We start from the raw sequence: 24,619 nt of genomic DNA, 5'->3' as shown, positions 1-24,619 counted from the left end.
AAAGTATTACTTAAAGCAATACTTTTCATCAGAACAAGGAATAAGTGTGATTGGTAAACACAGCAGAAAAACTTCAGCTTATGCAGGACTTACTTATCAACAGTCTTTGCAAAAAGATGCTAAGTGTAATGCAGCATTACACTTGTAATTCAAACTGGTAAGCAAAGAACTGTTGAGATTCTGCTGGAGTATATTATCATAACCAATTAAACAAATCTGACTATCAAGATATTACACCAATAAAATTGTTAGCATTGGTACTGCATAGTGAACAAGGATTGTATTTGCTTCAGATATATAACATGTTCCACAAGTATCCTCTGTAACAAAGAAACAAAGTATTCAAGAATTAATAGATGAAATCATAAAGTGAGCTGTAATGTATTAGTCAAGCAAATGCATCTGTAGGAAAAGAGAAGGTATAAACACACCAGAGCAGCTAGTTCTAAAAGACTCATATCAAAAAGGATACTATAAATAACCAAAGATTTACCATAACTCGAGATACATATAGAAAAAGAAGGTCCACTAAATCAGAAATGGCAAAAAGTCTCCATAGGATAAGTCACATTTGACTCACGTTGTTCAGTTTATATATGCAGCATCAGCTATATTCTGTCAATTAGATTTAGTGAAAAATTAGGTTGATTAAATTTGTTAAAATGTCTTGCAATATGTTAGCCCGTAATGAAGTGTTCCCACTTCTACAAGACAAACAAAAAGGCTAAATAAAATTGCTAAAGCAATTTTTTGCATTCTCCGTATCTACTTGCCAAACAACTTCCAAAATAAAACTCCACACCCAAGGTGCATTTATGCTTCTTCAGATACTTTACCCTTTCAATCATGTCTCTGGTCTTCTGTGTTCCCACAGGAACATTATGAACATGGTACTGGTAACAAAGGTAACTCATCACGGGAGGAGGAGCATCAAATAACTCTCGTAAATATGAATAAAATCCGTATCGGCTGAAGAAGAGATAAAAAAGCATGCATCACAAATCAATTTCAGCAGGTATGCAAGGTGAAGTTACTGAAGGGTCAGAAATAAGTCCCACTAACCCAGAACTGAACCGGTGATAATTTGATTTGCATAAAAAATTCTAATATATAGCAACAAAACAAACCCACTTCATTTAAAACTATTTCTGAATACCATCAGATACATACTGTAATTCTTCAATAGGTCTTGCAGGTAAATTTTCAGCACATGATTCAGCAGGTGCACATACAGCATTCACTCTTAGTTTCTGATGATCACGCACCTGTATTAGGATTAGATTATTTGGTAAAGACCAGAAAAATACACCATGTGCAAATAAAATTTTAATTACTGATTCACAGAATCAGAATTATTTTCAAGAGATGACCTCTGGAAGAACTTACAAATTCACTCTGGCTCAGAAATAACCAAGCTCTCTAAAAGTAAATAGAGTAAAGTCTATTAATGTCCCTGAAAACACTATATGCTAGAGAAAATAAAAGCAATCAAAGAAACCCAGAGCCAAGTGCTCAGTCTAAAGAGCTAATTGTATAAGCAAAGATCAGTTAAGCTGGTTAAAGCAGCCTTGAGTTCCACAACCACACAAGCAAGATAAGCCCCCAGAACTTCAGATATCACCACTACTGCTCAGGTATAAAAAAGTGGTTAGCTTCCGTGAAGAGTGGACGAGTCTTCAAAAATTGCAGGACAGTTTGTCACTAAATACACCATTGTGTTGACTGTAGTTGGGAAACACTGTGACAGTTTAATACCATATCTTCTGTTTTTTCCCTCTTGCATCATCTGCCTGACTTTCAAAAGGAGCAATCTTCTCACTGATTCAGGAGACAGCAGAATTATGAAAACACAAGCTTAATTTGCTGCTTGGACCACTGCATGTCACAAAAGATGCTTCCTGCCTCTTTAGTCAAAGAGCAGCGGAAAATTTTGGTACTAAATTCATAGATTTCTGCTCTAGCCATTTTCTTGTATTTTCTACTTAAGTGATTATTGCCTTAAGGAAGGAAGGAGGAAGACAATCTAAAAAATTGTTATCTTCTTAATATTCCTACATCCCTCCAGTTAGTCTAAGGTTTAAAGAATCCTTAATTCTGATAAAAATCTTTGAACACTTCACATTACCTACTTGTTATGATACAGATTTTTATCATTGTCATACAGATTTACTCAATAGACTCCCATGTTCAGGGTTTCTACTTCAGTACTTAATAAAATTTTAAAATTGGTGCAAACTTGCCTCCACCAGAAATGTCTCCATATCTTCTTGACACTCAAAAACGAAAGCCCTCAGGTCATTGGATGAAATGTGATTTTCAATGTATTTTGCATGTCTGCTGTCTTTCATATTGATCTAATAAAGAAAGGCAATGAGCAAGTGATTTAATACAATTCAACTTACCAACCCCAAAAAACACTTTAAATAGTCAAGATGATAGCCACACCCTTACTTAATGAAAACAAGAACTATGTCTTTAAAACTATGTTTCTTTACCTTTTTTGCAACCAATTCTCTTGGGAGAAAACCTATAGTAAGTCACAGATCACTGTGCTTAATTTTTAGCCATCCATATCCTTTTTCAGCACTCCTAAAGTTATCACCATCTCACACCATACCACCTCTCCCACTCCATCCTGACCTTACAATTGAAATCACCCCCCATCTTATGTCTAACGGCTCTGCTCCAGCACTAGTAGGGGTTTTTCAATTAGCAACAGAAAACACCACACACCCCTTAAGGTGAAGTGCCTTTGAATTCCTAAGAAAAAAGCCCCACATACTTGAAATGGATGAAGCTTTCCAAATCTGAATGAAATGTTAATGTTTGTGTTTTTTCAGTTAACTTTCACTAGTAATTAAAACATTATGTCATTCTACATGAAACACAAAGTTACACAGAACTACACAATTTAATAATCTCAAGTTGGCAAAAGGCTGGGTACAGTTAACAGCAATTTGAAAGCTGGAATTTTTGAGTACATGAGACTAATTTACATGATACCAAAGTACACTGGTTTTGGCTGAGGTAGGGTTAATTTTCTCCACAGTTGTCAGACTGGGGCTGTGTTTTGGGCTTGTGCTGAACAGAGGGTTCATTATACAGAGATGGTTGTTATTTCTGAGCACAGAGCCAAGGCCTTTTCTACTCTTCATGCTGCCACAGTGGTAGGGTAGGGGTAAATGGGAGACTGGGAAGAAACAGAGACAGAACAGGTGACCCCAAACTGACAAAAGGCATATTCCAGATCATCATCCTCAGTATATAATGTGAGACGAAGGAGAAGGAAGGGGGTACACTTGGAGTGATGGCTTCCCAAATGTCACAGTTTACGAATGGTATTCTTCAATTTAGATGGCCCACTAAAACCATACCATTGCTTGCTCCCCATGTCCCCCCCCGCCTCCTGCTCCAGCAGGATGGAGTTGAAAACTGGAGGCAAAAAAGGTAAAAATCATGGGTTGACATAAGAATAACTTACTGGAAAGAGCAGTAAGATAAGAAAGCAACCAGTAACTGCAACAATTTTAATAATAAAAGGTGCAAGACTAACAATTTATACCCTCAACAAATGCTGACTGCCCACTGTGACTTCTCCCAGCCTGAAAGGGACGCCATTCTCAAAAGCAAGAGTCCCTTTCCCCCACACACCCCCAGGGAACAAATTAGGGTTTGGCCACACTCTCTCAGCCACACATCCTCTCAAGCATTACCTAAATTTAACCCTGTCCTTGGCCAAAGACAAGACACCAAGTCATTCTTGTGCATGATGGAGCCCTGCTCTCCTAGAGATGGCTGAAGACCTGTCTGTCCATGGAAATGGTGACTTAATGCCATGCTTTGCTTTTCTCATGTGCAGGATTTTTGCTTTCCCGATTAAATTGTCTTTACCTTACATCATGAGCTGCCTAAGCTTTTACTCTTCTGATTCTCTGCCCAATTCTGCAGATGGGGCAGTGAGTGAGCAGCTGCCTGGGGCTTGACTGATGGCTGGGGGTTACAGCTCAACACAGAGAAAACAAATCCACACATCAACTGATGTCACAGAGGTTAGTGAGGCCCTAAGTAAAAGTAAAGCTATCCTTATTGAAGCATTTATAAAATTATCTTGATGTGGTCTTTCAGGAAGAATTCAAAATTCTGGCAATAACAAGAAATACTTGGGATTCCATTCTAAACAAAAGTAATTTTGAGCAGTCCTAGTACATGTACCAAGTGTAATAATTTGTATATAAATATTCTAATATACTAATTTAAATTGTAACAATACATTACTAAGCAAGTTTGCAATTCTGAAAAGAAGTGCAACTGGAGATCTTCATCCTCTTCACATTACATGGAGCGTATATAGCAAGAGGTACAATGCACTAAAAAAAGTAATATCCTCTTTGAAAACTCAGCCCTGCTATTCCTAGATCATACAGCAGCTATCAAACCAAACCACAAAACAAAACTAGCAATTGATTTCTGTGTCTCTAGATGGCTGGGTAGAGCAAACGAAAAAAACCACTTGGAGATCACAGAGGGAAGTAGCCACAGCTGAGCAGGTTGTGCTGTAAGGGGAGATACTTAATTGGCAACTACCACTGTTTTTTTAAGCAGCAACTGAGAATTACTTAGGTCTTAAGTAGCAAGATTGGATTATAACTGGTTGCACCATAGAGGAAGCCTGCAACAGGCATCTTCTTGTGGAGGAAAGGAGCCATCCCACCTTACTCAATTACTACACTGCCTATGGAATGGAATTCTGATTATGAATATCCTTCATATACTTGGCAGTACATTCCAGATGTGTCTCAAAAGTCTTCCAGTCATTCCCGAAGCCTTGCAAGACATACATAATCTAACTGTTAGAGTGGTATGCAAGTAAATCTTCTTACTTCAAGCATCATGGGTTCACACGTTTTTTTTTTAAACTTGTCTTTGTTGTTTCTTAGCCACATAAGAGCAGAGTGTGTGTCTCGGAATCTCATTTTAAGGTTCTCTTCCTTCATATGCATTATATTGTTAAGTTGTCCAAGGCGATCAATTATTCCTGTAATTTAAGGTAGTTTCTTAAACAGAGTCCACAGCAAGTTCACATTATAGCCAGCATTTTCTGCTATCTAGTGACTATACTCCTCCAAAACTAAGGTTGTTAGTAAGTGGTAAGAACTAAGTTTCTCTTTTCAGAATTGAGATGCTGCTACTGCTGAAGAAATCTTTAAAACTATAAAAGCTTAAAATCTAAAATAGAATTAAATATTAAAAACTTATCCAAAGAATAACAAAATATGGTAAGCATAGTAAAAATACAGGAATTTTGCCCTGAAAGTATGTTTTTTCAAGACCTGTTCTACCTTTGTGCTTAAAAACAAAAACATCCCCAGAGGAAAGAGACAGTAGGACTAGTAATGTGAAATATCTGTTATTTCATGCTAGCAAAAACCAAAACGTGTGACAATAGACTGTGTATGAAAGCATCTGCTATTCAGATGAAACAGAGATCAAAACCTGAGAATTTTGAGCTATTCAAGATAAAATACATTGTCTCCTTCCCCAGGTCACCTGGACTCCCTACCTCAGTTTCTTCTTGGATTCCATGATTCTTAGATTGCTGAACATGTGCAATGATGTGCAAATGAGCAACATTCACTGAGGAATATGTATACAACACCCTCACTACCTATCAAGCTTAAATTTTTAAATTTAATTTCATTTTTTAGAAAGGACTAATTGCAAATCCCAGACTAATGTAAAGAAACTCTGGAATAAAGGCTACCTAAAGTTCATCTAAGAAGGACAACTGCAGTATCAGCAGCTAATATACTACATGTAATATATGATGTAGCTAAAATACTGCCTCTTCAAAGCAAACTGCTTTCTCCATCAGGTTTGGGATTGCTTTTCACAACTTGCTAAATACAGACCTTCCTTTTTAACCAAAAAATCCCCCAAATCTCCAAACTGCCAAAGGAGTCTCCTTACCCAGATACCAGAAATATTGATTCTTTGAAAGACAGTTTTAAGGTCCATTGTTAATTTTGCATTTTGAAAGTGGTTGTTAATTTTAATAAAGCTGTTAAGAAAAAAGAGGACTGCCCTACATGTAAGCCAACTACAAGGCTTGACGTAAACACCTTGAATTATTTCACTACAGCAGGACAAGGAGATTCTGTACAGGCAGATTCATTAAAATAGTAAAATAAATTGACAAAGAAAATCCTTAAGTAACTCACTTTTCTCTTCCCGCTCTTGGTTGGTTTTTTCTGCTCTTAGATCACCGATATCATTATCAATATTTGCCTTCTCTTCTTGTAAATTTTTCAGCTCAGTATTAACAGCATCAATTTGTGGCTGAAGATTCTCACCAACTGCCATTGTATCCAGCTCATTCTGCCACTCCTCTATTATTTTTTGAGTTTGGTATATTTTCTTCTGCCTGTTTGTTTCTTCATCTTTCTTCATTCTGAATGCTTGATTAATTTCTTCAATCTAGAAATTTTGAGTATTTCCAACAAGAAATGAGTTTGGTGTACAGAACCTACAACAAATACCTAGGATACCCGTGCAACTGCTGTTAAATGCTGACATAACCATGCACCCAAACCCCAAGAGTCTGTTACAGTTCTAACAGCACTATGACACAGTTCCAACAGCACTATGGCAGTTGAAGAACATAATCAAAAAATACACTCAAGCCTATAAATCAATTTTGGAAGTTCCTTCTTTTTCACAAAAGCAGAACCTTAAAAGTTAAAAAACTAATTAACAGTTGCTTAATACATCTGAAGTTTAGTCTATGATTAAGTAAAATCTATAGCCCAAACACAACTTGGAAGTTTTGACTTTGCATCCTTATACATTTAATTTACTATACATTTCTTGACCAAGTGCTTAGATGAGACTGTTTCACATCCTTGCAAGGGTGTTTCTTTTACAAGATGCAAGATGTATATCCTTAGAAGCAATAACCCCAGCCTCTCACACTATAGAGTCTGTAGCTTTTCAAGGAAAGCCTATCACAAACAGCATGTGTGTATATGTCTCTGTCTATTGATATATACACACACACATATTCGGCAACATAATTTATGCAGTATACACCTCTCTCTTAGTAATTCCTGTTTGACTGATAGAGTTCTAAAGATACATGATGTACTGGAGGGAGTGAAGAGCACTTGCAGCATCTTTACAGAAATGTGCCCCTCTGCTAACAGAAGAGCAGACAAAAAAACCAAAAACAAACACCAAGAAAAGTCAGACAGCAAGACTCTTACCTGTTTATCTTTCATCTCCAAAGCATCTTGTTTCTCTTTACATTTCTGGGAAATATTTCTGATTTCAGCAGTCTGCATACAGCAAGATATTTAAATTTATAGTCATAAATTCAGTTATATTTGTAAAAAGTAGTTAGATTTTGAGTAACATCTTGTACATGCATAACTAAGTATTTACTCCCCATTTTACTACTGCAAAAGCCGTACTCACCCATTTCTTATTCTTAACTATATCTGTAGCATGTATCATTTCAGCAGTTTGTGAAGACTTGCATAACAGCATTTGTACTGTACTGTTCACAACCATCCAGCTATAGGTCTGCAAATTCTGGCATGACATATAGAGGAAGCTCCTAATCTCAAATTAAAATACCTCCAACCTTGATTTCAATACAAATATTACATTCAGATGCCTACAATTATAAAATGTTCTTGCCTCTTTCTCCAAACCAATTTTGCAAAGAAAGGTAATACTAAAGAGCAAGCAAGGCTTAAGCTCCTAGGCACAGGATGGCCAAACCGGGTTTTGTCCAAGTCATCCTACCACTGAAATGCATTGTGGTAGAGCTAGATCCTACACAACCGAGCTTGACAACTTGTTGGGTCATGTGCAGGCATCCATGTCCCTGCTCCTTTGCTATCCTTAGCTTCTATAAAATGGAAGAACAATACAGGTTGGAGGGTATTTCTTGGCATCACCCAGTTCCATCCTTTCTCAGAGCATGTTTTATTAGGTCCAGTTGCTCAGACACTCACACAGCTGAGTTCTGAACACAGGGGAAGTACAATATCCTTTCTCTGAAAACTCAGTTCCTCCCTCCCTAAACCCTCAAGGCTAAAGCACTGTGAAGAGAATACTGGAGCACTGCAGAAGGATGGAAAGACTGCAAGTAAATTCCAGTGCAGACACGGAAACCAACACAGCACTCTCAGCAGAAGAAACATCTTCCTACGAAAAGTCATACTGAAAACACTAAGATGCATCAAAACTGGAGAAAATAAAACTATGCAGAATTTTTTTCCCTACCACAACCTCAAAAAATCCCAAAAATTTTAAGACTCAGGCAGACAGTTTGCATAAAGCTAATGCAGAAGAAATACATCTGGGTCTTGCAGTTGACTGCTATGAAGTACTGATTCTGTGATGCTCTTTCCAAAGAGCTCAAGGAGGCAGTCTGAAGAGGAAGCTCTCCCCGGGAAACTGATGCGCAATGTTCACAAAACAGTTCTGAAGGCTCTTAAAATTAGGGCACTACTAAGGCACTGGAATTCTGTTTTTCATTTACCATTGTATTTTCAGTTTTATGTTTCTAGATAGACCAACTACAGAACAGACAAACAGCTATATTTATGATTTTCATTGTACAACTAAAAAAAGATTGCTTTACACCATTAAATATTGCTAAAAACCTGCACTGCACAATTAACTCTGTTCAAATACCTTTAAAGAGCCTGAAGAAACTGTTCTGAAAATACACCATTTCAAACTTTTCCTATAAAATGGGTCCATTTCTTTTTTCCACATTCTACATGATACCACTCAAACCACCAAGTGTCACTAAAAAATTTTATTCTAATCCAGAAACTGAAAGGGTTTTAACACAAAGAGACAGGAGAAAAAGTCATGCAATGTCTGGATATATTCATTAATATAATTCCCAGATTTACTCCGCCTTTCCTTGCTGTTCAGCTCCTTCCAGACAAAACTACAACTTCCATACTGGGCTTTTTGCCAACAAACTTCAAGAAAGATGTGGTAATTTCTGCTCTGACATGTCAAGAGAAAGATCTCAAGAAGCAGTCAGAATTAAAGTCATTTGATAATGGATACAAGCATGGAGCAAAGGATTTTAAGAGAATTATATTCCCTGCAGGTCTCTGTATCCAGAATAGAGCAGACTTAAATATTAAACTGCTTTCCCTTAATGCCAAATTGAAACTAATCAACTCCTTCTGGCTTACAGAATATTTACCTGTGAAATTCTTGCCAAATGTCTGCATTTATATAAAGACAGAATTGTAAGTTACAAAAAATTCAAGCAGTCAATGAAAAGGTGAGGAACTAATCATGACATAGCAGCTTAAGCCATTTTAAGCTACTTAAGTCTTGTACTTTGATATTATATCAACAATAGCTCCTGACAGTGCAACCAGCACTGATTCTCCTTTCCAAGGACATTTCAACAGCCCAGCTCTGAAAGAATGTGTGAGGAAAATCGATTTCAGCAGGTGAAAAAAAGGAACTGTCATAAAAATTCAGAAAGCAGCAATACATCTCTCAGATCTTCTTAACTTGCCTGGTATCTTGCAAATAGCTCATGCCATAACCACATATATAATACACTCCCTTATGTCTTTTTCCACAATTCTGGATTCTGAGCTCAGGACAAAATAATAATCGATCAATTTAGATTTGAACACATCATTTAAAATCAGAAAAAACAGGTCTGGAAGTGTCTTAGTATAACAACTATATACAGAGTAGTTTTAGTTATGAATAAAATACAAAACTGTAACTCATCGCTGGAAAGCCGTATTAGAGTATCTCAGTAAGTATTCTATAAATAACTTATTTCCAATTTATCCCCTTTCCTTCTTCCTGTATTTCTGGCTACTGGAATACTGTAGAACAAATGTACCTAGTCCAATTTCCAGACGTAAATTAAGCAACACTTCAGCACACAGTTAACCTTTTGAATATACAGTATATGAAAGCTTTACTCAACAAGTTTAGATTAAAAAGAAAAATATGATGATACAAGAGTATAAATTAATCATCTCGAACACTCTCTCAGGTTTTCTTCCACTGTTTTGTAGGAAGTGCCTATGCTGAGCAAGCTTCCCACAAGTCAAAACTAAAATTTTCACTGTCTGTCCTAGGTTTCTCATAGAAACAAAGTACAACCTTGAACAAAAAAGAATGCTTTTATATGGATACTGTTGATGACTCTCCATGTGTGGAGAGATGAGGCTTGACTCCATTTCAGAAGGCTGATTTATTATGTTAAATATTATATTAAAATACTACATTAAAACTATACTAAAAGAACAGAGAGATCAGAAGGCTACAACAAGAACAGAACAGAATAACAAAAATCCTGTGACTGCTCACAGCCTTGGCACAGGGGGCTGTGATTGGTCATCAATGGAAAACAATCCACATGGACCAATCATGGATGCACCTGTTGCATTCCACAGCAGCAGATAGTAATTGTTTACATTTCTCTCCTGAGGCTCCTCAGCTTCTCAGGAGAGGAAAAATCCCAGCAAAGGCTTTTTCATAATATCATGGCTACAGGATACAGCCCAACACCTCCAGGAACAGTGGTACCAATGATTAAGTAGAACTGTTGCCAGCTTCAAAAAGACACAGTAGCTTGATACATACCAGTAAAACCTACATGATAAGACCAAGCAGCAAGAACAAAGTTTAGAAATTCACAAGCATGAAGGCATTGTTGCATTAGGAAAATTAACTTCAATTTTCCAGATGTTAACTTTTCTCTAAGAAAGTATACTTACCTTTAAACAACAAAAACCTTCAAAACAAAAAGCCCAGCCAGACCAAAAAAAGGCAACTGCAGTGAGACTGCAACATTTTGGAGCATGCAGGCATTTTGCCCCACAGCATAATAAACTCTTGCAATACAGTAGAACACAAAACCTAAATATTTTACCAAAGAATTTTCTTGTAATTATGATGTACTTGAGTACTTCGTAATGTTGGTGTACCGTTTATCACAACAAAAATAACAATGTTGTGAACAACAATCTGAAGGAGTTTTTTGTCTGATCTCTCCGGTCTGGTTTTGGGTTTGTTTTTAGTTTGGGACAAGGGTGTATGTTTTGGCTTTTTTTTTTTTTTCTGAGGAAGACACGACTAGTTTATTAGCTTACAGTGTATTAAATGCCACTGAAATTTCAGACCCGCATTCTACTAAGATGCTTCAAGGCAGCAGTGTTCTACAGGTGTCACACGTCTCCACATCAACTCCTCTAAGCAGGTCACTTACCTTCAAACAGAACTCACTGCAGCAAACAAACATTCTCATGTGATCATTCAACTTTGGTTATCCACTACAAATTTGTGCAGCTTACACACACAATGACTTCTGCAGTCTGAATAGTAAATACTAGTCAAAATCGTGCAAGAAATTACAGTACTCTTATTTTTCACATGGAAATAATATTTTTCCATAAACCCAGGAAGAGCAGCTGTTCAAAAAACTTACATAAACTGTAACATATCAGTAGGTTTACCATTAAATTCCCTTATGCATAAAAATATTCACAACTGATGGAAGATTACTGTCTAATTAGAAAATCAAGTCCTCCTTATGCAGTTATGTTCAATATTAGAGGAATGCTTTTAGGCCAGTAAAGTTGTAATTTACCTTAAATAAACTGCAGTTTAAGAAGATAAGAGGAGTGAACATCCCACAAACGCAAACCACAGAACAAATGAAAACAGGCATCTAATTAAATGGTAGTACTTAACTTGGGGAAACTATTAACATTATATCCCAGCAGATTTTTAATGTACAATGAAGAGAAATTTTAAGATTTGCTTTTACAAAACCAAGAGCAGACTGAAGAACTGCTACTAAAAGTTTAGTAAGGAACACACTCCTTGAACTGACACGGAAAAGGCACTGAGAACTAAGGGCACAGGTGCTTCAAGAAAATTTCTGCTGAAACATCATTATGACACACCAGGAAAAAAGAGGTTATTACATTACATTTTACAAAGCTGAACACAAAGCACATTAAATATTACCTATGTTAAACAAGAACTTCAATACCTACAGTATCTCTTGTTTGCATATCCAGGTTGTTTAAGTTTTCTTCAGATTCTTGGATTCTTCTTGTCCATGGGGCCTGCATTTCTTTCAGATTCTTCAATTCTTTCTTAGCTTGGTTTCGGCACTGTTTCACTTCTTCATGCTGTTCACGAACATTTTCATATTCCTTGAAGGAGTTGAAACAATAAAAAACAATTTAAAAATTGCTGTATTCTACTGCAGTGTTTTATACCATCCCAAGATTTTATTTAACTGATCATGAGTTTTAGAAAAATATCTCTTTCAGAAACTAGTATCAGAGTAACTACGTAATTAATACTGTTACTAGTTCCAATGACAAAGAGTTGTAGGGATCATTCTGTCCCCAGTGAACAAGGACACATTATTAATACTTCTTAAATAATATGCAATTTTATAATATGCAAGTAGCAGAAGAAACAACCCATTTGTCTGCAATTACCTTGTCTACAAGCTCATCTAGGATCATGGAAAAAACTCCTTAGCCCCTCTCTATTTGTAGTTTGAGACTACTTACGCAGGAGTCTAAAGCTAAGGAACAAATAACCACAGAAAATATCAGGAGAAAGAAAAGGAAAGGAGCTGAACAGATCATCAGAGCAAGTTAACAGACACAACCACTGCTGAAGTAAACCAAGGGGATAGAACGGAACATACTTCTGGAAAACAAAAACTCCACCACATACCACAAACACCAAAGCCATCGTTATCTAGGAAGTTTAACTCAAGCTCATGAGAGAAAAGAGATGGTAAGCAGCAGGGTGACCAAAAACCTCCACTTCAAGAAGATGGGAATTTTGTAGATAAAGTAGTTTAAGCTGAGGGAGTCATTAGTAGTGATTTTTCTGTGTGTGTGTTACACTCTCTGAAAGAAAAAATATTAAAAAAGGAAGGAACAAAAAGAAGGAGAACCTTTCCCCAGCCCCTCCAAACTAAGAAAAATAAGAGAACAATACATTCTGTTACTATGATGGGTTCATGAGAAAAAAATAAGACGTTCAGAAGCCCACAGAGAGGAGTAGATTCATGTATGCAGGGGGACAGAGGAAGGGAAGGCTGTTTGACTTTGTATGCGCCAAAAAAAGCCCCTAATTCAGAACATATGCCTAGTTTATTCTAAGCCCTGGAGGTTACTATTACAACAACAGTAACAGTAATAGTAATAATAATAATAATGTCACATAAAGACAACCTGGAAGCTACTTTTAACAGGTGAACTGGCTTTATCTGCTACCACTTTTTCAGTTACTTAACTAACCTGATGAATCACAGATAAATCAACCCAGACTACAAAATCCAAGGTCTTTCTTCACAGTATCTTTTTCATAAAGTCAAAAAGCATTTGATGAAAGCTGCTGTAATTCTGTGGACTACAGTCAGTAGCCACTGTTACAAAATTACAGAGATAAAGGGATTCTATTTTCACTTATCTGAAAGCTTAACATTTAGCTCTGCTCTAAATAAGGCATTTTATTTCAAGATTAAAGCACACACGAACAATTACACTTCAGATTCCACAGATAGAAAGTACAGGCAAGTTCCACAGAACTGTCATTACATGATTTTTACACAGCAAATCCTTTTAATACTTTAAGAAAATCTGACTTAACCAAAAAACAGAGATCTTGTGTATCTGTATTCAAGTAACTTTGATGTTTCTAATTATGCACTCCACTGAAGACCTGCAGAACTTCCAAAGCATTTCAGCTTTCTCAAGAGATATCTGCATCTTAAAACAGTATTTTTCTTAAATGTAAATGTGAGGGGAGGAAAAGAAGAATGGATATAGCTTGACCCAAAACACATTTTCAAAACTACAGGACATGACTCCAGGACCTATGGAATTCTATGGAACTTAAAGCATATGTTCAAAAACTTATTAGACATAGATATATGTGGAAATGGTGTATAATTCTCCACATATAGAAGCAGTTGTCTCTGTCTAGAAACCGCTTGACAAAAAATGTTCCTCAGGTAAAAAGCAGTAGAGTCTTCAGAATTAAAATGCACTTCAACAGTGATCAGAAGATGAACAAGCTCATCACCAGACTTCCTCTTCTATGATTAAAAAACAGTCTAATGTCATATTTAAGATATCATATTTCCAGGCTGTCTCTCTATTTTACAATATCATGCAGTGTTTATACATCTGCTTTCCAGCTGACTTGAAAGCTCAGATGTAGCTACTCTGCTTTGTCAGAAAGGTAAATTCAACAGGTAGGTGCATTTAGTCTTCAAGTTGAAATTTGCATTTTGGGGAGGATGGAGCAAATGAAATATCCACAGAAGGAAGAATAAACTCCCATACTATTTGGAACGTCAGTAAACTCCATTTTAAAACACAAAAACACCAATTTATTCTTAGGACTAATGTCCTGGATTGACAACCAAACTGAATTCTCTTTGCCATCCATATAGCAGCTGTCTTCTGTTAAGTGGGCAGTTTTCCTTTTCTCTTCCACAGCCACTCCTCCCTCCCGGGAGACATGTGCTGGTAAGAAGCTACGGAATGTTACTGCATGACTGATAAGAACTACAGCATTCCATTGGGAGATGCTCTGCCCAGAGGGAGGAGTCAGGCATTCCTACCAGGATATAATCTTGAGATCCTGGAACACCAGCATGGCTTCTCTACTGGATTTCCCAGAGGAACAGCTGCCTCTTCCACTGATCTTCAGAGGAAGACTACACCCTTCTACAGGATCCCTGCTCCAACAGAGCCACACCTGACACTCCAGGAGGGCTGCAGCAACAATTCCAAATGGCCTGCTACCAGCACCCTGACCAACAGGGTGTCAGATTGTGTTCTGACCCTGTCAGTGCTGTTTTGGTCTACTGCATTTTATCTTTTTATTTTCTTCCCTATTAAAGAACTGTTATTTCCTGCTCCCATATTTTTTTGCCTGAGAGTCCCTTAATTTAAAATTTATAGCAATTTGGGGGGGGGGGCTTACATTTTCCATTTCAGGGGAGGCTCCTGCCTTCCTTAGCAGACACCTGTCTTTCCAAACGTAGACAACTAAACAGGGCTAGCTCAAAACAACAGAAAAACCCCATGCTCTTGTAGTTCTTCTTTGAGAAAGTGCTTGGTTTTTGCAATATAAGAGAATACCAAAAATTCTGCCACAGTTTAACAAACCACAAAACAGCAACAGAATGTGAAACTTTATTACAGCTTGTAATTCAGGATCTCCTCTGCCTAGTAAAACAATTACATCAATGTCCTGTGATTTCAAATGTAAATTAAGTACACGAAAAATCTTGTGTTAAAATGTATTAGCATTTCCCTATAGTCACTGCTCTTGGTATCTCTAAAGTGCATACTTACCTCCAGTTCTCCTCTCTTTTCCCTGAATCTAATATACACTACTGATTCTGTATTGTCAATCAGAACTCCACCAAGATGTCAAAGCACACTGGTGTTTCTATGGATTCAGTGGCCAAAAGGTTACAGTTAACTAAGTGCAGCCACTAAAAGCCTTTAACATACTGAGCAATATCAACTGACTAGAAGACAGCAGTGGAAGTAAGGTGCGACGAAGTCTGACTAAACTTGCTCAAGTATCACATAACTAACAGCAATGTTCTTTAATTTATGGAAGGCAACTTCACTGACAGCAGATACAATCATTAGCTCAGTCTTCCTCTAACAGTGTCTAGCAAGCCTTCAGAGTTCTGTATAAGCAAGTATCTTACAGCAGAGAACAATCAGCATCAGTCTACATTTATTATGCAACAACCAGGCTAACAAGTGTAATAGGAAAAAATCCCACCATTTAGCAAGTATTGACATCACAGAAGGTATACCCTACTTCCTTAACACCTATCACCATCCATCTATTTAAATTGCTACTCCTAAATCCCTCTGCTATTAGCAAGAAGATTTGAAGGCAGTGATGGGGTTTGCTCAAGATGCAAAGGCCATAAGGCTCTTTACATAGCCATGAGAGCCGTCATTATATGCAAAATTGCAAAAGTAAGTTTTCTGCATTCTTCACAAGCAGTAAATCAAGTTTTCTGGAAGTTGTATATCTGTATTTCATTAACTCCATATTTATATATAATTAAGCTTGCAAACAAGGCAAACAACGTATTGCTTCAGTAAACTGCAATCTCCATCAGTTTGAACTCTTTAGAATCATTTGATCTGACTGAACATTCAACACTAAACTAAAGTAGTATTGAAGTGCTCCTCAGAAAGACTTATTTTGATTTGTGTAAATGACCTGCTCTTCACTCTAGGTTCTTTCAAATGTGTTTTAATATTTTTCTGCCCAAATGCTAATATTTTTGAGATTAGCAACAAATTCACTGAGAAGTCTGTCATGCACTCTAAACTTCAACTACTAAATTAAGAGGAACATAACCTCTAAAAAATTTTAACAAAAAAATGTAAAAAAGTCACAGCTGAAGAAGCAAGGAGAGCTGTCTACAGCTTAAACCAGTTGCCTCTGCACAGAATAAAAGGAGTACTGCTCTTGGCCTGCACTGCTGGCTTTCCTAACTGTGCAGGAACTACCTAACTACTTCTGAAGTAACCTATAAAGCCAGGTATGTAAGCGAATATTACAGTTAGACCAAGAACTGTATTTCAAGAACTGGCCACTTGCACTAAGCAATTGTAATGATATTCAAATTACTCCAGCCACATTTCTTCTAAGGCAACTTTTGGCCTATTTCTAATTCCACAGTCTTACAGAAAACAGGTTAAGTGAGAGAAACACTGGAAATTAAACTTACCACCCACGGCCTTTTCCTCTCAAGCATCTCTATTAAGTCTACATGGCGCTTGCATTCATGGTATCTTTCAACATCTTGCTTGTACCGTTCAACCCTCTGTTTCATTTTCTCCAATGAGGTGGTTTTTTCTCTGCACAAGTTCTGTAATATATATTTTCAGATTTTACAGTATCTAAACAGTTCCCAGAAAATAGTGTACATCTCACTTGTACATTAAAACAGAAATTTAACATCAGAGGAGACATTTTAGTACAGCAGTAACTAGAGGGGAATCATCCAAAACAACAGGAACAGGAGAACAAAGGATTAAAAGAATGGCCTGTATGGCTAAGGACAGACATTGTTCCCAGAACACTGATCCTTTTCGTCTATCTCTTTGTTTTCAAGAAAGTGAGCAACACTAAAGCAAAGGACCATGCTTGTTCATAAGCCAATGATTCATAGAAGACATAAACAATTTGTCTAGGAAAGTTGTTGCCAGTCAAAAATCCCAAAGAAGAAAGGAGTACTTGACATCCCTCATCTTTTGGGTCTAGACCATTTGCACACGTCTTCGTACTTACAAGCATGTGAGTGTCAGAGTGAATGAGTTCTGAGAGAAGATGAGCATTATTTGGTAAAATCAACTTAACACAGACTTTGTCAATAAATACGACTTTCTAATTCTATTACATGTCAGGGTAAAATTTATTTCACTTTTCCTACATTCACTGCTGTCTAACAAATGCATTTACCTCTAGTTCTCTTTCCTTTTCTCTGAAATTTTTCAGTTCACAATGAAACTGGTACATTTCCGGAGAACCAATGGACTTTTCAGTGGCTTCGAGCAACTCAGTCTTACTCAGTTTTGTAAATTCACCAACTTTGTCCTAGGAAATTTTAAAAAGTTATAAAAAATATAGGATTAGCTAGAACAGTGCAATACACTAACAGTGGATTTATACACTGAAACATACTTCTCACGAACATCACCTGACTTACAGTTCTATGCTAAATAGCTCTGTCATAGTTAATGACCATCCCATGAAGCAGCCACCAAACCTTCCAGAGCATTTGTTCTCAGGCTGCTGAAGCAGCCTTGCAGTATAAATCTTTTGCAGTGTAAATACTATGACTAACTCAAAAGCTAAGCCACTAGATGTTGAGAGCTTTGTAACAAGCTGGCTCCTGGATAAGGGCCACGGCCAGATTAATCTGCCTGAGATACAAACAGGAGAAATGTAGAGGATTTTGTAGATAGTTAGCTAGCTAACAAAGATCATGCTGGAAGCAAGAAGGAGACGAGGATAAAAGCGGCAAGGTCACTGTGCCCTTGCCAAAACTTGAGGTTGTGGGAGAAGCTCGTTAGCTAGCAAGAATGAAGGAACGATAGTAGAAACCATAACAAGGTGAACACAAGAATGTAAACGTAGACGTAGTTGACTGATAAATGACTAACCAATGATGAGCTCAATTTTTGCAATATGCATTAGCCTTATTAACACTGCTATAAATGTGTGTGCCTATTCAATAAACTTTTGAGGCTTGTTGTTCATCATCTGGTGTGCAAGTCTTCCTTCTCCATCAACTAGAAGTTATTATTACTTGCAGCCAAGGCTTTATTTTATTTATATATAAAAACCCAAGTATTTCTGTTGAAGGCAGAAGAGCTCAAAACTGAGACTGAAGCAAGAAGTGGGCTTGCTGTTGATACACTGGGAGAGAACAAATAAACCAGAACTATAAACACTGTAATATTGACTGAACTGACATTTACATAACTAAAGTTCTTTTAAACACAAAGGTATTTTACCAGAGTATGCTGTAAGTTGCAAACAAATACTGTACATAAGTGAAAGTGAACAATATGCCACCTGGCATATTTTTATTTCTGCAGTATTAGCTTTCTAAACTTTAATGTCTTCTTGAATTCAACAATAACCCCATGTCTAGGCTCTGATAAGGTTTCCTTTCACTACCATTCCTGATGATCCACATGAACTGGGAAGGAACCTGTCACAACTTCAAGGCGCAGTGTGAGGCAACTTAGCTCTCTACACAGGAATCCTGACCTGCTTGAACATGCATTCAAATACAGAAACTGCCAGTAGTATTTTTTAATCTCTCTCCTTCAAGACTTATTTTCCATTAGGATGATTTTACTCTTATGTAATTCCATCCTACACATCTTTCAGCCCTACGCTCAACAAACTGCAGACATTACCAGAAAACCTCTATTAGCAAGTGCTGCTACTTGAGCATGAAGACAGGGAACATCAGCATCCTCTTCCTTTCAGAGTCAACAGGTACCAAACTGTCTGATTAGTGAGCTTTAAAGGTCACACAGCCCCTCTTTTCTTTCACCACGACACCAACATGGCTGCCTTACCCCTCTTGTTTTTTGTGCTGTCCCACTGAGCTAGGTAAAGTGCTGCTAAAGCTAACTGGCAACAAAATCTTCTCAAAGCACAGCACTCCATTTGCATCCACTGTCTTTCAAAATTAATTCATACCTGAGGAAGAAACTGGCACAAATTGTCCACCTGGATGTTTAAGGCTGCAATTTTTTCTTCTACTGTTTTCAGGGTTGCTGCTTTTCCATTGATAAACCACACTGATGCATTGTTCATCACATATATCTCACGTGTGATGACAATATTGTCTGGTGACTTAAACCTGATTAATAGAAAGAAGTGTTTACATTTTCAAGAACACCTGAAAAGTGTTACAGTTTCAAGTTACCCGAAGTATTGTTAGAATTTACCGACAGTTAAATATTTAATCTAAATTAACTGGACAGTAGCATCAGATTCTCATTTTCATGATTCAGAAAACATCCAGTACTTCAGTGATGAACTAAACTCACAGGGCAAACATCAAGAATATGTGCAAATCTTAACTTGAAGTTACTTATATAAACGAGATGCCCATGCTGAATGCATAAAATACTGAAAAGTTGTTACAAATATGAACAATTTCTATAAAAGCATAATCTGTGTGACATTTAGTAAGTTTCAAAACTGGTGTGAAGGAGGTACAGTACATCTTTAAGTATTAGTATACAGAAATACCTCAGAAACCTGTGTACATATATTCAATACAAGAAAAAAATAGTACACAACAGAAAAAATACTTATTTATTTTCATTCTCTACTTTTAAAAGCCAAAGAAGATACATTAGTTTTCATTTAGTTTTCTAGCTCCATACCTATTTTCAAAAATTTAGTCTGGTTAGGATGCATAACAACTAAGTCCAACTCCTGAAATTTTGGTTTACCATTTTGATTTAAAAATTGTCTAGTGCCTGCTAAGCACACTGTTAAGGATGGAGAATACAGACTTCTAGAGTGGCCATGTACCTCAGGACATTTAAGAACGGAGTTCAGTGCAGAAGCAAGTTCCCATCTGCTGCTCATACTTGGACTAAACACCATAGGGATATGATCCTAGTTCTTGACTACAGAACTATTACTTCCTGCGTCACCTCATTTTAATTTATGAGACTTCCTTCCAAAGACCTACAAAGCCATGATCCTTTCCTTCATTAAAATAACATCATTTCACTATCATAACTTGGGTTTTGCTACATTTCAAGTGCCAAATTCAACAAAGGCAATACATGCCTACAGAACTTCAATTTTTAGTTCCTGTCAAAAAAGCAATCTTCTGCAGCCTTGGTCTCCCATCCTAGATGTTGTATTTAAATATTTTCTACCAATCAGACAAAGGACTCAACTACACTGCAACCATGACATGCTAGGTCTAATGAGCTATGAAATGCTAAATCTTCACACATTGCAAGATTCTTTCCAGAATTTCAAGTAACACTGGAATATACTTATGTTAAAACAACCACACAATCTGCCTGAAAGACATCCTATCTCCTGAACATATTGCCTGGCCAATCTCTAAAGAAGGTCTTACTTGATCACTCCCACAATAACAGAAATGGACAGACAAAAATTTTTCCAAGGCCTGATGTGGTATTTTTTTTTTCCCTCAATAAAATTTTCTTTTTAGAGAATCTGATCAGGGTGGCCAACTGTTATACAAATTAACACAGACTATGAATCAGTTGACTATCTCTATTTTCTCTTTCATTCAGGCCAAGAGACCAGGCTAAGACTTATTAAAATCACCTGTGCCATAGCATCTGCAAAAAAAAGATGCATGTAGTATTGCCCCAGACAGAAGCTACTATTGGAATTTTAAGTCTAAAAGATTTCCAGCTGCTGTTTTGCAAGAGCTCACCTACAAGACTGCATTACGTGGAATTAGTCAGATCTTTTATTTTACTTCTTTTCTATCCGTATGTGATGTTTTCAGTGAGAATGCAGGCAAGCCCCTCCTACCAGCAGTGTCAGTATAAGAAAGTGAAGGCAGATCAATCTGTTTTAAAACTTAGACTTTTGTCTTTTTTCTTTAATGAAAAGAATTCCAACCACCATGTAGTGATGGCAGTCATGACTAAATCATCAGAACCTTAAATGTAATCAAAAGCTAAACACACTATCTTTTTTTATGCATTTTTTTGTACATCAAGACAAAGTAAAATGCCTCAGAAAGCGAGGCCAAGAGTAGCCATCACTGCTTAATTCTTGTCTGAATAACGATATAACTTCATGTTCTGAAGCCTGCAGGAATTAAAAAAGGACAAATTAAGCTTAAAGACAGACCTCTGCACAACAAAATTTTTTCTCACAAGTTTGTGAACATGTGGGGAAATGATCCAACTAAAAGCACATGAGGAAATAGTTTTACTACTTACAGTTCAATTTCCACTATGCCTTTCATGCACCCCTGCTTCACAAACAGACCGATCTACAAAATTAATTTAAAAGTTGTTATGGAAAAATAAAATGTATTATCTTACGAGAACACACATTTGTATGATGGAGCTACTTAACAACATATTTTATTGAAAACTCACAATTCAAAGCAAAATAAAGCACTAACTAAAGGCACTACTATCCTCCACCAGCAGCATTAGAACCTCCTCCACAAGTTAACAATTTCTGATCAACTTCAGCCTCCAAAACTGAACAAATTATAATCAGCAGATCCACAGACAGGAAAAAGTTCTCATGAATTTGGGGAACAAAGACAAGTGAAAAGAGGCTGCCAAGTACCTGTACTAGAACTACCATTTCTAATAGTATGAAAATACATCATGACAAGTAAAGAGACATACCAACACACAATACTGCCATGCAGTCAAGTCCCATATTCACATTTGCCTATAACAGAGCAGCTACAAGAGAATATGTGCAATCATTCAGGCACCCAGATTCATTGTTCCAAACCTACTCAGAGAAATTGCATCCAACAAGACTACCCAAGAAAGCAAGAGCAAAAATTTGAAAATTTCAAGATATTAACTTCCTACTACGTCAACGCATATCTTGACAGTAAAAAGTGAAAACAGAGTAGAGCAATCCAAATTCCATTTAAATCAAAGATCAGTGCCTCTATGCTTTCAGCTGAATTTTCAAGACACATTAGGAGTACGTTATTTCTAGAGGTACTATGTATTTTGGAATTTATTTTAGACTTTGTCTATTTCTCATTTAGTTGGTACTTCTTATCAAATATTTAGGCCATTAAGTGACATTTTTCTACCCCACGGTGGATGCTTAGCCATCTTCAAATAAAACCTCTAGTCATCTCAGACTGTCCTAGAATTTAGGTGTTTCCATTTAATAACTTATACAAGACAACACGTAGTTAATTAAAATAACCCCCCTCTGTCTCTGGACCAGGTTACTCTTCAATTCAGATGTCTTTTTATAACAGTAAAGCAAATCAAGGAAGAGAGTCTTTCCCCCTATCCTCTGCTAGACAGCGCCCTGAATGAAATTCAGATTAACTATGAAAATTACAAAAGCTCATAATTACCTTATCAGCTCGGCCTAAGAAAGCAGGTTTTCCAGCCAGTCCCAGGCAAATGGCACAAACAATGCTTGACTTGCCTGTGCCATTAGCACCTACAACCACGTTCAGGTTGGGCCCTGGACGTACTTCACAGACAGTGTATGTTCTGGAAAGCAAAGCAAGTTTTTGAATTTTAACACTCTATTACCTTAAAAAAAAGAAAGGAACTTGCCTAGAAACATTTCTTTATTTTATTAAACAGATACAATTACCTAATATAGACTCAGTCGTGAAATACCATTTTGTAAGAAAGTCTCAAGCGTGAAAACTAACATTTCAATGAAACACCATGACATACATTCCCACCAGCCAGAGTACTCACCAGAACTTTCTTTAATATCAGTGACTATGACAAATAAAATCCAGCAATATGATGGTAACTTTTTAAATGAACTTACTGGAGTCTCATTTTATTTGATGCATCAAAAAGAAGATAGAAAACAGGTCATGCAGTAGCTTTCTGGAGTTACCGTATCAGCTCATCCCCAGTGTTCGTTTTTTTTCCTAACTGCATCAGACATCTTTCATCAGGTGCTTCCAGAATGCCTACTGCAATAGCAACTGTGGGAAGAGACCAAACCCACCCATGCGAACTCATATCAAGTTAACACCCTAAATTTATAAAGAATCCTTTGATGAATCATTCTGTTCCTGCATTGTGCCAAACACAGAGAGCTGAAACAGTACCACAAAAGGAGGAGTACAAAGCAGTTAACGGCTACACAGACCATGGCAACACAGCCATGCACTTGTCCAAGAGAATGAACCCTTAATATATATGAACCCTTAATGAGGATTTAACAACTGTCTCTGAGAATTCAATTAACATCTAACACGTGACTCACGCACTAAACTACGGAAGATTTTCAAGGCTCGCATGGAGCCGTAAGAAAATTGTCCGACCACTTCTGCTGGTCCAAATACGTCCAAAAATAATGGTATTCGCAGCGCACAGCAGCTGGAAAAAACACGTGCAAAGCCCACGGACACTTCATCCTAATGAGTCTCAAGGCCTATCCCCACCGCCCTACGAGCACCTTCTGCAGTCTCCCGTTCTCCAGTGTTTGGCAGCCACCTGCCTGAGAGACAACGAGCACGCAGAGGCTTGCACGGCCGAGAGGAGCCAGCCATCACCTGCGGGCAAGGCTGGCCGGCACCTGGGAACGCGCCCATCAGGGAAGCGACACAGCGCTGACAACCCCTGGGACTCGTAACCCACACAGCAGTGTCTCCCAGCTCCCCACTCCAAGCAAGACACCACCTTCCATGAATACCGCTTCCCGCACTCCCCCCCTCCAGCCCTCGGTACCCGCGCGACCCAGCTCCGCTGCTTCGGCCCCTCTACGGCGAGGCGGAAGGAGCAGGCCGCGGACGCTCAAGTGGGGAGAAAAGCCCCCCGCTCACTCACAAAAAGTTCTTCATAAAGATCCTGACGATGGAGCCCAGTACGAAAGGGTACTTGGACTCAGCGCGCTTCACAGCTTTCCCCTTTTCCCGCGCCGCCGCCATGTTCCTCCCCCACACCACCCCTCCTTCCCCCTTGGGACCGAGACCGCGCCGCGCGCTCGGCCCGGTTACGCGAGGGGGAGGAAGTGAGCCGCCCTGAAGCTCCTCATTGGCCGGGGGCGCCGGCGCCCATTGGCTGGCGTGGCGGGGGGGCGGCAGCGGCAGCGGCAGCGGCAGCGCCCTGCGCGGGGCCGGGCTGGGGCCGCTACCGCGCCCTGGGCCGCGGGCCGCATTCCGCTGCCCGTGCGGTCCGTTCAGCGCCGCTGCCCCTGAGTACGTTTGCGGCGTTATGAGCAGCTGGGCGTGCTTAGTTTGGAGAAGACTGAGAGGGAATCTCATTGATGCATACAACTGTCTCATAGGCGGTTGCCAAGAGGAGGTTGC

The 24,619-nt window shown here is 38.1% G+C and overlaps 1 protein-coding gene across 2 annotated transcripts in view; it reads right to left on the bottom strand.

Annotated features, from left to right (window-relative positions):
- Nucleotides 1-24,294, bottom strand: part of SMC5 (structural maintenance of chromosomes 5) — a 45,015-nt gene extending 20,721 nt beyond the window's left edge. Inside the window, exons 1-13 of one of the 2 annotated variants that reach the window (XM_041422172.1) lie at nucleotides 24,138-24,294; nucleotides 22,694-22,835; nucleotides 21,567-21,619; nucleotides 19,312-19,474; nucleotides 17,554-17,688; nucleotides 16,820-16,960; nucleotides 12,066-12,227; nucleotides 7,260-7,331; nucleotides 6,219-6,474; nucleotides 4,881-5,035; nucleotides 2,241-2,354; nucleotides 1,171-1,265; nucleotides 837-969 (exon numbers count right to left, since the gene is read on the bottom strand). In XM_041422172.1, the coding sequence (XP_041278106.1) occupies nucleotides 837-969; nucleotides 1,171-1,265; nucleotides 2,241-2,354; nucleotides 4,881-5,035; nucleotides 6,219-6,474; nucleotides 7,260-7,331; nucleotides 12,066-12,227; nucleotides 16,820-16,960; nucleotides 17,554-17,688; nucleotides 19,312-19,474; nucleotides 21,567-21,619; nucleotides 22,694-22,835; nucleotides 24,138-24,238 (1,722 nt within the window). In that variant the 5' untranslated portion in view covers nucleotides 24,239-24,294. The remainder of the gene's footprint in view (nucleotides 1-836; nucleotides 970-1,170; nucleotides 1,266-2,240; nucleotides 2,355-4,880; nucleotides 5,036-6,218; nucleotides 6,475-7,259; nucleotides 7,332-12,065; nucleotides 12,228-16,819; nucleotides 16,961-17,553; nucleotides 17,689-19,311; nucleotides 19,475-21,566; nucleotides 21,620-22,693; nucleotides 22,836-24,137) is intronic. The other variant, XM_041422173.1, reaches the window with a different exon arrangement.
- Nucleotides 24,295-24,619: the final 325 nt, after the last annotated feature.

This window comes from Onychostruthus taczanowskii, unplaced genomic scaffold (assembly GCF_017590055.1).
Source record: "Onychostruthus taczanowskii isolate IOZ18803 unplaced genomic scaffold, ASM1759005v1 scaffold72, whole genome shotgun sequence".
Classification (NCBI taxonomy): Eukaryota; Metazoa; Chordata; class Aves; order Passeriformes; family Passeridae; genus Onychostruthus; species Onychostruthus taczanowskii.
The sequence above is the reverse complement of the archived record's forward strand: the minus strand, read 5'-3'. Positions and strand labels throughout refer to the sequence as shown.